The 13549-nt window shown below is 43.4% G+C and overlaps 1 protein-coding gene across 7 annotated transcripts in view; it reads right to left on the reverse strand.

Moving 5' to 3' along the window:
- The window catches only part of ANO4 (anoctamin 4), a 129104-nt gene that overhangs the window by 12370 nt on the left and 103185 nt on the right, over positions 1-13549 (reverse strand). For all 7 annotated transcript variants that reach the window (XM_048501360.1, XM_048501362.1, XM_048501361.1 and 4 more), the window contains 6 exons: positions 10134-10298; positions 8011-8047; positions 6982-7093; positions 5586-5643; positions 2295-2392; positions 1093-1235 (listed from right to left, as the gene is read on the reverse strand). In XM_048501360.1, coding sequence (XP_048357317.1) covers positions 1093-1235; positions 2295-2392; positions 5586-5643; positions 6982-7093; positions 8011-8047; positions 10134-10298 — 613 coding nt within the window. The remainder of the gene's footprint in view (positions 1-1092; positions 1236-2294; positions 2393-5585; positions 5644-6981; positions 7094-8010; positions 8048-10133; positions 10299-13549) is intronic.

Raw genomic sequence — 13549 nt, forward strand, 5'->3', positions numbered from 1 at the left:
ACCAGGGAGTGTTCCAGCCAGGGCAGAGGAGGGATCTGCTTCCACCTCTTCAGAGGCCAGTGATGGCTGAGTTAGTTGAGCCCACCAGTAAAGTCACTGTGGGTGAAGCCGGATTGGTGGAGCCACCCACAGCAGATGATTACAGCAGCAGTGGAAGAATGATAGAGAGTACCTTTAACTGCATGCAGATTGACTGGTCAATGCCAGTTTTCCTTCCATTAACCCCTGATGCATACAAGGATCTCTCTTCTGAACCAATAACCAGTATCATCTGCTGCTCACCATTTAGAAGAGGTTAGGCCTAGTGGCTGTTGACAGTGGCTGTTCTCTGCTTGGCCAAGGGCACCCGTTCCAGCAGTGTGCTCACAGTTCTGGGTCCAAAATGCAACATGGTTTATCCCCTTTGGCATGTATAGGATCTAACATGGAAGAGTGACTAGTATGTGGATAACCATGGCACAATTCAGGTGTCTAGCCTAAACAGTCTTTCTCCTTGCCCCCCAAAATCATTTCACACTTATGCAGCAAAGACTAGAGAAATCTCCAGAACAGTTCATCTCTGGGGGGCAGGGGTTAGCACAGAGGCATAGATTGGCCAAACTGCACCTGGTGTGCATTCTACATTTTCCGGCTCCCATGCCCCACCGGCGCCCTGCCCCTCCGGCGCCCCCTTACCCCCTCCCACATTTACCTTCGTTCCTTTCCTTTTTCAGAACTTTTTCAGCCTGCAAAAGGCCTGTTCTCAGTAAACACTGCCTGAGGAACTATACTTCCCAGGAGACCTTGTGAGCACCAAGGTCTCCTGGGAACTGTAGTTCCTCAGGCTGTTTTTACTGAGAACAGGGCTTTTGCAGCCTGAAAAAGTTTTGAAAAAGGAGAGGAACTAAGGTAAGTGTTGGAAGGGGGTGGGGGCGCAGGGGGGTTGGGGGCACCGTGGGGGGAAGGGGGAGGGGTCTGAGGGTGATTTTTTGCGCCCTCCCAGGTGTGCGCCCAGTGCACGGTGCACCCCCCCTGTCCCCTTGTAGCTCCATGACTAGGTGAGCATGACATGAGGATGACCTTGTCATCAAGTAAATCAAATGGTTTTCATACTCATTTCTAGGTATTCATCAAAGAGTCCATAGGCATTCATTGGCTGAAGGTTGTAGTCCTTCTCCCACTGAGGAAAGGTTGCTTTTCGCTGGGAGCCATGCTCATGTCGCACTCTTCTTCTGGTCCACCAGTTCTGAATTAACCTGCGCATTCAATTTTTAAAACAAGATTGTTTTCTAGTCCAGTTGATACAAACATTGTCAGCCTAATCCATACCATACCCATATTCACAGAGTATTAATGAGTCCATTCTATTGCCAATGTTCCACTTCTCAGATTGCCCTGTGATTGTGGGTATCACTTTGCTCAATGCACAGATTAGGCTTCCCCTCCTCTCCTTAGAGGCTGCCCACTAGCAGAGAACTCTTATATACACATCGGAGGGGACACATGACATGGGCCAAATTGTTCCCTTTCATGCAACAAGGAATAGAAAAAAATACACTTTAATAAATTAAATCTAGCCAATGCATTGAAATCTATTTATTTTCGATTTCCTCTGTGCAATAATCATGATATAGGCTGATATTGTGCTCTTTGTTATAATAAATCTCAATCAAACATTAAGCATTATCATGGTCTGCTTCAGCAGGGTGAGGACTCTCTGAGCTGTATTCACTGCCACTGCAAATGCAGAGGCATTTCCATTAGCAACAGAGTGTTCCCATGGAGTTTTCACCACATTTTCTTGCTTCAGTCATCATTTTTTCTGTTTTCCCCCCCTGTCACTCAACTAGAGAACTTTTTGCAATTAAGAAAAATAAGTAATGTCGTTATATCAATCACTGATTTTAGATAACAGTTTTCTGTTTGTGCATCAGGAAAAGAGGATGCCTGCAAGGGGCTGACAAAAGGAAAATGGCACTCGTGTGTGCAGCATCTTTAAAAATGTGCACTTTCCCACCCACATGATACACTAATGCGCTTGGGCTGCATTCTTCTTTCATAAAAGATCACCAGGTTTGAGAAAGAACATGCTGAGGCAAACCTGGAATGGGAACAATTAGAGGATGTTGCTGTGATGATACTCCCCAAAACAGTACTTCAGTTTGGAAGCAAAGGTGGGTAAAAACATCCATGAGGAAGCAACCAAGGAATGTCAGCTAAGAGATACTTGCAGGCAACGCTCTGCTTTCTCAGTACATTTTTCCGCAATCAACAGAAACAGTAATAACAATGTTTGTTATATCATATAGACATACGGATAGCCCAGTTCCATGAAGTTGTTCCAAGTCTGCTTTAGCACCATTATGATACTCATTTGCATACAGAGATCTATAAGGCATCCACTAGGGTGACACTATGAAAGAGAGGAAGCAAAGAATGGTTCAAAGAACAAAACTGTTATTAAAAATATATATATTTGTACAGAATGAAGGATTACAATCCTACTAACAGCCCCATCTGGGGGGAAAGTGAAACTTGTGGGAGCAGCACAGCTTTATGCCAATGTGTGGCCCTCTCTGTTGGCACAAGGGACACCCCCACCAGTGCAAGGTGCAGACACACCAGAGTCCAGCAGCCCCTCAGCTCTACAGTGGCGAAAGCTGGATGTCCGGGCTGCTGCAGAGTTGTCTGATGTCCCAATCGGACACTGTGTGTGTGTGTTGGGGGGGGGGCAGGCTGGGGCATTCCTGGGAGTGGAGCTAACCATAGTTGACTCCCTACCCAGGCTTTCATGTTGCGGGCGCCGTAGCCAGTGCCCCAGACCTACATCACTAATTCATTCAGCCCCATGGAGTGCTTTTGGCTGTCCTCTTCTATAAATGTAGTTATCACATGCACAAATGCTTTGAGGATCTTCCTGATACAGTGCCTGCAGCATAATTCTGGTAAGGTTTGACCTACTATCCAACAGCAGGTGAGAGAATCAAAAAACAACAGACAGCTCTGACATGTTCCTGCAATGTTAGCCAAGGAAGAGTAAACAAAAGTTCAAAAGTTATCTGAAGAACTGGGATAAGTTGTCAACAACATGTTGATGACAGACAACACTATCTTGTGCCTCCAGCAGATCCTAAGGAGGTGGTAGAAGCCCTGAACTGCAGCCTGCACTTTTGGAGTGGATGTGGGCTAAATAAACTGAAGCTTAATCTTGCCAAGATGGAAGGTGTTACTGGTGAGTGGAAACTGTTACTCAGGATTTAAAGTGTCACCTGTTCTGTTGAGCTTGCACTCCATTAGAAGGAGAGGGTCTGTGGCTTGGGGATGCACCTGGACCTTAGCCAACTGCTCAATATGCAGATCACAGCTGTAGCCAAAAGTGCCTTTACCACCTTTGATCAGTTAGTCAGCCAAGGCCTTTCCTGGGCAGAAAAGATCTGGCTACTGAGATGCATGACCTGGTTATATCTAGATTATTTAATTTAATTTCACATATACTGCAAAGCACTCTGTTTGCTCTGAAAAAGTATTTAGAAATGTCAGTAGGGATGTGCAAATTTTTTTTGGTAAAATTTGTGTTTCAGTTTAACAGACCTGAAAATTTTCAGGAAACCTGGATATTCCCAAATCCCCATATTGGGAATATCTGGATTCCCAATAAAATCGGCTCTAGTAGACCTAAATCCAAATTTTAACTCCTTCCCCCTCACTTACCTTTTCTGAAAAAGCTCTGGTGTCTGCTACCAAGCCCCATGTGGAGGCTGCGCAGATCTGCCTTCATGCCTGCTTCTGCCCCTAAGCCCCACATGAAGCCTGCAGAGGAGTCTTTTAATTTTTTGGCTTTTAATTTAATTGGCCTTTAGTTTGGGACTAGCATATCTGAAGGACCACCTTCTTCTGTGTAAAGCTACCAACTACTGTAGTCATATTTGAGGCCCTACTTCGAGTGTCCCCACCTTCTAAGATTATGATGTGGCAACCCAAGAGAAGGCCTTCTTAACCATAGCACCAAAACTATGGAAATGTCCTCAGAGATATTTGTCTGCTTCTATCACTGTCTTCTGCCAGCAGGTGAAGACTGTTCTGTTTCATTTGGCATTCCCTCCATGATCCCCCCTCCCTTGTTCTAAGATTTTAAAATGTTTTTCTGTGCTTTTATATTTATTTTAGTTTTAATTGTTTTCATGATGTGTTTTAATAATTCATTTTTAAATTGCTAGCCATCTTGGTGCCCTAATGGGACAGAAAGGCCAAGTACACATTTTGTAAACAAAAAACATACACACACACTGGTTAGAGATTGTGTGGACATCTTGCACAACCATCACAAAAATTAATGGTGATTCCGTGGTACAAAATGTTCCAAATAAATCTCCCTATGTAGTAAAAGGAAGCCTTGCTCTAAATTATGCCTTTATCTTGTTGGGCCAATGATGGCAAGTAGTTAGGGGTCCAGGCCTGCACCTGCTATAGGTAGGAGCTTTTGGGTATGGGGAAGATGGGGACCATCACACAATGCAGTCACATCTCTTATGGTGCAGTAATCACTGTATCAAGCAACAGTCTAGAGCAGTGGTGGCGAACCTTTGGCACTCCAGATGTTATGGACTACAGTTCCCATCAGCCCCTGCCAGCATGGCCAATTGGCAGGAGCTGATGGGAATTGTAGTCCATAACATCTGGAGCGCCAAAGGTTCGCCACCACGTGTCTAGAGAGTCACTCAGTGTGGTGATGTCAGTACCTCCTGCTCCTCCACTGAGAGCACAGCGGGATGAGGAGTACAGGTAGGAGTTTGTCCATTATTAGTGGCTACCTAGCATGATGCAAAGAGTAAAGCCTTGTCAGCAGTGTCAATCATATTATCAAATTCCTGCAGCAGAGAAGCTTATATAACTGCTATGTTACAGCTTTTTAAAAATTGTAACGACATTTGCATTTTGATGAGCTGCCTTTGGAGGCTAGTAAGGTAGTTAAAAGTTGTTATATTGACTGGTTATTTGGCCAGGGTTTAATGCTGTTGGGAAATAACTTTTCTTCTCCTTTCCCTACAGTACTGTGTTGCATTTGTGTTCCTCCCATGGGTTTTCTCTTATTTTTCACAAACCAGCTTTGTGGGGAAGTTTTGGGAAAGATAGAAAAACTTGGATAGTTGTCCTGGGAGTGCGGGGTTGAATGTTCCCCTTCTTGCCCACATGGCAGCCATTTTCCCTGCCCCAGTCCATACCGCAGCCATTTCACCCTCCCTTCGCCACTTGGGGAGGATGTTTAATGACAATTTAACATTAACAATTTAACAATCTGTTGCAGAGATATAATACTAATTAAAACAAAATGAAACAAAAACCCTCTGAAGAAGCCCTTGTGGCAGAGTCAGGGGGATGGTTGCTGGGAGCTGGAGGCAGGGAATCTATGGAGAAACCTACCAGGTGGAAGCCTGTTGTATCAGCAGTCATAGCAGCAATGGGGAAACTGCATAAACCTGTCCTTGTGCAGAAAACACCATTGGCTGCTGCTCTATTGTGCATTTTCACTGTTTCATCACTTTCACATTATGTTTTGATATACTGTACCAGTGTACAGAATCATCCCCTTAGTAGGAAACACTCACCTCTTCCAGTCTCCATCTGTTTATCAGTCTCAAGTAGGCACCAGGGTGACCTGTAAATCTTCAAACAAAGATAAATCTTTACCCTTTTGTAACAGGTCACTAGTAAGGTCACAAACTGGGAAAGCTCAAACACAATAATCAAAGTTACAATCTCTAAATTTCCAGCTTTCATTTTAAAACATAAGCCGGTAGTCTCTCCCTTTGGAGAGACATGCTTTTTACCTTACATCTCCATAAGGGAAGGAGCAGGATTTACTTTTTAAAAAGGAGAACTGGGAAAACTGGTATTTTAGTACCATTTTAAATGGGGAAGGGTGCTATTCCACTGATGATACCACCAATGACAACAGCACCATCCCTTGAAAATCCTCATTACTGAAGATATGTGGGAAAAAATGAACTGACCCCACAGCTGCAAAAGTGCAAAGGGAGGGCAGGTGTGCAGAACAACTGAGCCCGAACTGATTCCAGTGGTTGTGCAAGAAAATCAGGAGTAAAGCAAGTGTGTGGAAAACCCCAAGGGCACCCTGAAAAGTTAATTTAGTGACCTGCCATAAATCTGTGCATGGTTCACACATGGATTACTGGCAACTTTTCACCTCTATCATTTCTCTTTTTGTAAAACATCTCTCTCTCTTCCTGCCATAAACCCACTGGGCAACTGCCACATACTGGCAGCTAGAATGCGTCAGGGGCGTCAGGGCAAGAAATCTTGTTCCTCCTTGGTGCGTGCTGGAAGCAGAAGCACACTGGGACAACAAAAACCTGTCCTGATGTGCTTCCTCCCTGCAGCTCACCGAGAGAGGAAGTGAGTTGGGCCAAGATTTCTTGCCCCACCACGCTGTGCTTCTCACTTTCCCCATGGAAAGCAAAAGGACTTTGGGCATGACTTTTGCCCCAGAGCAGGGCAAGGCGGGGCAGAGCCATCCATGGGTAATCGGTCACAGACAACTTATGGGTTTCTGAGGTGAGAGGCATTTAGAAGTGGTTTGCCACTGCCTGCATCTGCATAGCAACCCTGGACTTCCTTGGTGGACACCCATACAAGTACTAACCAGGGTTTAACCTGCATAGCTGAGATCTGACAGGAATAGGCTATCCTGGACTATTCAGGGCAAAGCATCTATAAAAGTCCTTTATTCTCTTAAAAATCTTTGCCTGGTATTCTCTTCGTGTACTGGGTAATCTAGCATCTCACCTACACCTCCAAAATTTGGTTCCCTGCTGAACAATACTTGGTTCTAGAGCCATAGGTTGTGGGATTGGCTTTGGTTAAAAACAGACATATTACTGAAGGTCTATTATTTAGTATTTAATTGAATTGTAATATCATTTACCTTCTTTGGAAACTTTTTACAGTGTTCCAGGTAGGAAGGAGGTATATATTTAATCTTACCTTCCAAGGAAGAATGCTATATAAAAGGTAGAGCTGTTCAGATTGATAAATTGAAAAAGGAACATTTTCAAAGTGAAGCTGTTCTCCCACTCAGACTCGGTACGAGGCTGCTCTGTGGAAAAAAAAAGAGAGCAGAGTGTAGTAAGTGAGTGTAGGCTCAAAGCTTTAATTTTAATAGACAGTGCATTTTTTATCTGCAAATAAGCTAGAAAAAATGCTGAAAATTCTATTCTGTTTTATAACTGCAAATTTAAAGGAGATTAAAAGAAATTAATGGCACATTTTCTAACTTTGTTTTGTATAGCAAGCAGAGAACACATAAGTATTTTATGTGGTTGGTCTCAAAGAATGGGACACATCTACTGTATTTAATAGTTACACAGACAGAACGTATTACAAGACACTGGATCTTGAATTCCAAACAGACTTCTCCTTGGGGAAGACTTTGCTTTGTATTTCTTGAGCACAAAATTGGTCTGATTGGGACACAAACATAAAATGTGCAACCTACAGTAGAGACCCCTAGCAAGAAACCAGCAATGAGAAACCAAAACATGGCATCACAACAGCAGAACTGGACGGGGTGCTGAAAAGTATACTATTAATATTCCAGAGAAACTGGTCTGTGCATTTTTTAGAGTTAAATGTATTTATTCAGTAAGGTCAATTCCCCACTGAGGATTAGATGTGTGCTCGTCACACAAAATATCCAGGTTTCCAGCAGAACTCCCCACTGCACCAGCGCCAAACACACTTTAATCCCATTTCTGGCGCCCAATCAAGATAGCTCCTGAGCAGATCGCGTGTTCAATCTGCCTCAGTGGGGAACTCTTAGTTGCTGCTGCATTTCTGGGAACACGGATTGTTTGTGGGGCAGAAGCTGCAGTGGGGATGCTGAAACCGTGCTCAAAAGGTCCTGGTTTTTCCCAAACCGGTTAGTATCTACATCCATTTTTCCGGTGGGGAATTGACCTAACTGAAGGTGAAACATGTTACTAAAGATGCTGCATCCCTTTTATCACCACTTACCTAAATTTGTAAGAAAAAGAGCAACCTTTTCATACAACTGTAATAGAAAAATGTGAACAATTAGATTATCATTTAACAAAACACAGACAGGATTCTTGAAAAGAATATAAAATTACCTGGGTAAAACCTCCTTGTTCTATACCACAAGAATGACAGTTAAAACTCAAGAAGCAAAGGCCCTTTCCGCACGGGCGTTTTATGGCGGCCTGGGGATGGCAAAAACGCTGTCCCCAGGGAGCCATTCGCACAGGGAGCGCAGTTGCTGCGCAGCCGCGCCGCCCGTGCCGCCCGACCGGTGCGAAGCCGGCGTTTCCAAACCACACTGGGCAAGCGAGGTTTCCTGGAAATGCTGGCTTGGAGCCGCTGCTGTGCGAATGGCAGAGGCTTCCAGGCGCCTCCCCCCCCCCCACTCCCACCCTGCACTTACCTTGTCTCTGGCCCTCCGGCGCGTTGCCAAGGCCTGGGGACACGCCCCCTGCCCTGTGACGCTGAAGCAGGCACGCAGGGCTGGGGGGGCATGTCTCCAGGCCTCGGCGACGTGCTGGAGGGCCAGGGACGCACCGGGTCGGCCGGGTGACGGCGCTCCGTGGCACCGTCTGCCCGGCTGTTTCTGGGACCGTTCGTGCAAACGGTCCCAGGGGGGTTGGGTTGGCGCGGAATGCGCCGACCCAACCCTCATCGATGCCGTGCAGAAACGGCCAAAGACTTGTATTTGAAAAAGATGACCCTGGAACTTGGCAAGAACTACTGTAAGCAACTAATGCAACCCGCTGCAAAATTTTTGTTGTATGCTTATATAAACTTACAGTTCAGATTCCAGTGAGAGACACAGCACTTGTTTTTAAAGAACTGGAATCCTATAAGCAAATAGTTTGGTGGTGAACTGGGAGGAAGGGCACTGAATCTAATCTTTGTTCAAAAAGCTAACTTATGGGATTTCAGCCATTGAGCGTAGTCTGCTACTCATTCAGTTAGGAATATATGTGTAGACATTTTCTCCTACATGTGCAGGGCAGGTAACTGCATGGGAGTGTATATTCACAAATGCACATTTTATTCTGCATATTTTTACATTTTAAAAGCTTCACTAAGGATCCCACTTGTTTGTATATTTAATGGAAAGTTATATTGATCTTAACAAGCTTTTGCATTCCAAGATAAACGCAGAGACAGTTTCAATGAATGGCTGTGTGGTTGTCTTGTAAATGCTAGGTAATCATATCATGTAATTATATCAAGATAAATGCAAGGGAGAATAAATTACTGCCAATTGTGCCTTCTTTAACTCTATAGTTAACTCCATAGTTAACTCCTTAACTCCATAGTTACAGTTTTATTAATATAGCATTGAAATAAAAGTTTACTTAAGTTCTAATTTTTTTGTAAAGATAAGAAATTAATTTGAGCCTTAAAAAGATTAGAACAGCATTCTGTTCTAATCCCAATGCTGTTTCAAATGAAATCATGTGAAACTAAAGTACTCTGCCTTAAGTGGGTGGGAATCTTCAGAAGCTGCAAAGGAAAAAGTTGCAAAGCTGCAAAGGAAAAGGGGATACCACAACTATCAGGTTATCAGGGACGTATTCTGATAATGAAGGTGATGCCACATTTTTGACAGAGGCCTAAGGCTGCTTTTCAGATCTAGCTTCCTGTTTCTAGATGTTCACACAAAGCATTTGATTAATACCATTTCAAAAGCAGCATCCCTAAAACATTTCTTTTCAGCATCTGTAGACAATTACTTTGTGGTTAGTGAGAGTTTTTTTTAAAAAAAATAATGTTAAGAAGCTATTGTTTACACTAAACTATAAGGAACAATTTTATTGTTTTTATCAAAAAAAGATTTATCTTCTTTAAGACCTTGTAAACTACTGAGCCAAACAAATAATAAAAAATTAAGTTCTGTGATCTCTGGCTGTAAATCATTAATATTTTTCAAAACTCGTTTTATCTTTAATTTTAATAACTGAAACAGGATAATTCCACCACTGTCAGAATTTGATCTAATAATATCTGGCAGTAATAAAGAGGACTTCCGTTTCCTATTGGAGAAAACCAGTGAAAAACAATAACATCATAACTGACTTGACTGAAATAGTATAAAGTCCACGATCTTCACTTACAACGTTCAGTAGCATGATGATGCAAAAGTTGATGCAGACTGCAGTCCCCGTTGTTGCAACCTGAGAGTTATTCCTGATTAAAGCCCACTTAAAGGCAGCAAAAGTGCTGACTGTCACGACCCGGTAAATAACAATACCAAAAACAGCAGCAATTACCATACAGATCTGCAGGGTGGAAGAGAAAGAATAGGCAAGTAAGACAAAAGCTATTTAGTAGCGACAAATTCCTCCAGCAGTTCTTAAGGATTCATGCAGACATTCATCCAAGAATTCATCCAAACATTCAAGTGAAGAATCACAAACCTATGTTGCACTGACAAACCTAGGGTGGGGCAAGCCAGGCTTGTGCACTGGGTGCTGCTTAATGGGGGTACCAGGCAGCCTAGAACCTCCTTACCCTAGAAGCTCTGCACCCCTTTAACTGCAGCCCCATTCCTGAAGTCCACATGAAGTTTGGGGATGAGGTACACAGTTCAAGGATGGGCCTGAGTCCAGTGTTCAACTGCATGCCACATCCCCAAACTATATGTGGAGCTTAGGGGCAGGGGAGCAGTTCAAGGCAGGGCCTGGGTACAGAATTCTACTATGCACCCTGCCCCCAAACTTCACATGGAGTTCGTGGTGGGGGGGAATGCAGTTCAAGGCTAGGCTCAGCCTGGTCTCGCTTGAAACTGTGGCTCCACCTTGAACTGTGGCTCCACAGTTTAAAGCTGGACCGGGCCAGGTGGAGGCCAGCCTCGAACTGAAAGTTCATCCTGGCTGAGGCCAGCTTTATACTAATGGTTCCACCTCTGAAGTCCACATGACTTTGAAGGTGGAACCTGCAGTATAAAACTAAATTCAGCCAGGGTAGAGCCTGTAGATCAAGACTGGGCTCAGCCTAGCTGGTACAGCTTTAAACTTAATGTTTCGGAAGTAGAGCCCATAGTTTAAAGCTGGAGTTAGCCAAACCCAGTATTGAACTGTGCCCTTCCAACTCCACATGGAGGGGGGCGCAGCTCAATACTGGGCAGTGATTGCCCTGGGCACTATCTTTAGTGTGTAATCCCCTGCTATGTTGTTCTGCTATGTTGTTCTGATTCTCTTACAAAGGATTAAACATTGGCCAGTCTTGTGGGGACTGAGAGCAAGGTCTTGTAATGGGATCCCACCTAACAGCTGTTACTTGCACCATATTCATTCTCTAGGGGTGCAAACTTAATAGAGCATGCAAAACATTTTGCATGTCACTCCAAGAGGGACTTTTTGCATTTTGTGGGCATCACTGGAAGAAGTCAATTTGTACATGATCTGCAACTAGAATGTATTGTGAATAGTGGCTGCCATGCCCTGAATAGTTATAAAATTATAAGGATACTCATACAATTCTTCCAATTCACATTTTCCCATGCAATTAGTTTTCTGTATTATCTCATCTTCTGAGTGCAGCACCAGTGCTAACGTTAGCAATTTGTCATTACTGCATTGAATATCCAGATTTTGTTCAGATTGCTGTCCATGCAAAATGGTGAGCCTCTTTGCTTCTGCCAGTGCCATCTATGTGGAGATTTTTTTCATTTTGTCCAGATCAGGTGTACCAAAAACCAGTTAAATTCACCCAGACACCTTCATATCTACTCAGCAAGATTTCAAACAGTGTCTTGGGAGGAGCTGGCAATGATTAATGCAAAACCTATGTCATGCCCCCAGAGACACCCTCACTATTTTCCTGATTCAAGCCTCAGTTGTACCCTTAGTTAGAATGGGTTCAGTTGCCTTTTGTACAGCATTCTATGGGAGGGAACCTTAGTTAGACCCTGTCTCTTTAAGAAGCCCTCTAGAGGCAAAGCACTATAGCATTCTTATTGGCTAGCAGTTCCTACTTTACCATTTGTCTTAGTTCAGGTTTTTGGGGAAGGCTGGAGACAGCAATATCTCAGCTGTTGAAGATGTAAAAGACCCATGATATATTAAGTAATCCAGTTTCAACAGAATTTCAAGGAAACGGAGTCCAAGTAGAGGACACCAGGAGATCCCAGAAGCAGTACAAGCAGCAGGGACTTCCTCAGAAGCAGTTAAGGAAAGATTTGATGTCTGCAAATTCTGAAAACCATCTCCAAACTAGGCTCGGTCAATACCCTAGAAATTTGGCAAAATTCGGATTTGGATTTATTTGGGCATAAAATCAGCTGTATGCCCAAATAAGACAAATAACATATTTGGATATACCCGAATATTTGGGTATACTCAAAAAATTCGGGTCTGTCTGATTTTTTTTTTTGGTATTTTTGGTGTTGTTTCACGGTTGTGCCTGCAGGGGTGCAGTTTTAAAGTTAGCACCACCACAATTTCAGGGTATAATTCAGAGACCCGCCGGATGATGTCACCTGAGTTTGGTTAGGGGTGCCTCTAACTTCAAAAATGTGCAGCCTACTTACACACTCAGAAATTCCCCATTGGCTACAATGGAGCCAAGACACTTCAGAGTAGAGAAACTTCTTGGGGTCTTTGTCAGGGGCGCATATGTAAAGGTACTGGCACCAAAATGTCAGGGTATCATCCAGAGACTGTTCTGATTACACTGTCTGAGCTTGGTGAAGTTTGGTTCAGGGTTTAAAGTAATGGACCCTCAAAGGGGTTGTTTAACTCCCATTGGAAATAATGGGGGATGGGGGCACCCACTTCGTGGGTCCATAACTTTGGACCTCCTGAACCAAACATCAGCAAAACTGGATGACATCACCAGGAGCGTCTCTGAATGATACCCTGAAATTTTGGTGCTGCTAGCTTTAAAATGCGCCCCCTGCAGGCACAAATGTGAAACAACACCAAAAATTCAAAAAATGCCTTGCATTTGGATTTGTTCATATTCGGGCAGGATATATTTGGCCAATTTTGGCCCAAATCTGGGATTTGGTGCACCCAAATCTCCAAGCCTACTCCCAACATTTCCAGCATTGCAGATATTCTTTATTTAGATAGACTTCATGGGCGGAGTCAGACTCCTAAACTTTCAATATTAATAAATCGTTTTTGAACTGTTACTTATTTGTCTGTGGGTTCTCTGTTCTGACCAAGTGCAAGGCACCTGATTTTAGTCTGCTTAGGAAACAGAACAATCTACCATAATAATCTTTGTATTTATTACTGGATTTCATATTTTCCTACTCAGATTTATTCTGCCCAAGAATCTATTCAAATTAATGTGAAAAAGATAATACTTGCAACCACAAGGCTATCTAGAATAATTAGATAACAATGCTTAATGATGAAGTCCTTACAATAAGTAGTAGGAAACCACTAGGAACCCTCATGCCAGAATGGGCTACATATTTAGTTAAAAAGACAGTTAGGTATGTTGCAGGATTTCTCTTCTGAAGTAACTGATATAGGATTTCAACACTGTATATGTTTCCCTCTCCCCTGCATATTTTTCC

Source organism: Sphaerodactylus townsendi, linkage group LG06, assembly GCF_021028975.2.
Source record: "Sphaerodactylus townsendi isolate TG3544 linkage group LG06, MPM_Stown_v2.3, whole genome shotgun sequence".
NCBI classification, from domain to species: Eukaryota; Metazoa; Chordata; class Lepidosauria; order Squamata; family Sphaerodactylidae; genus Sphaerodactylus; species Sphaerodactylus townsendi.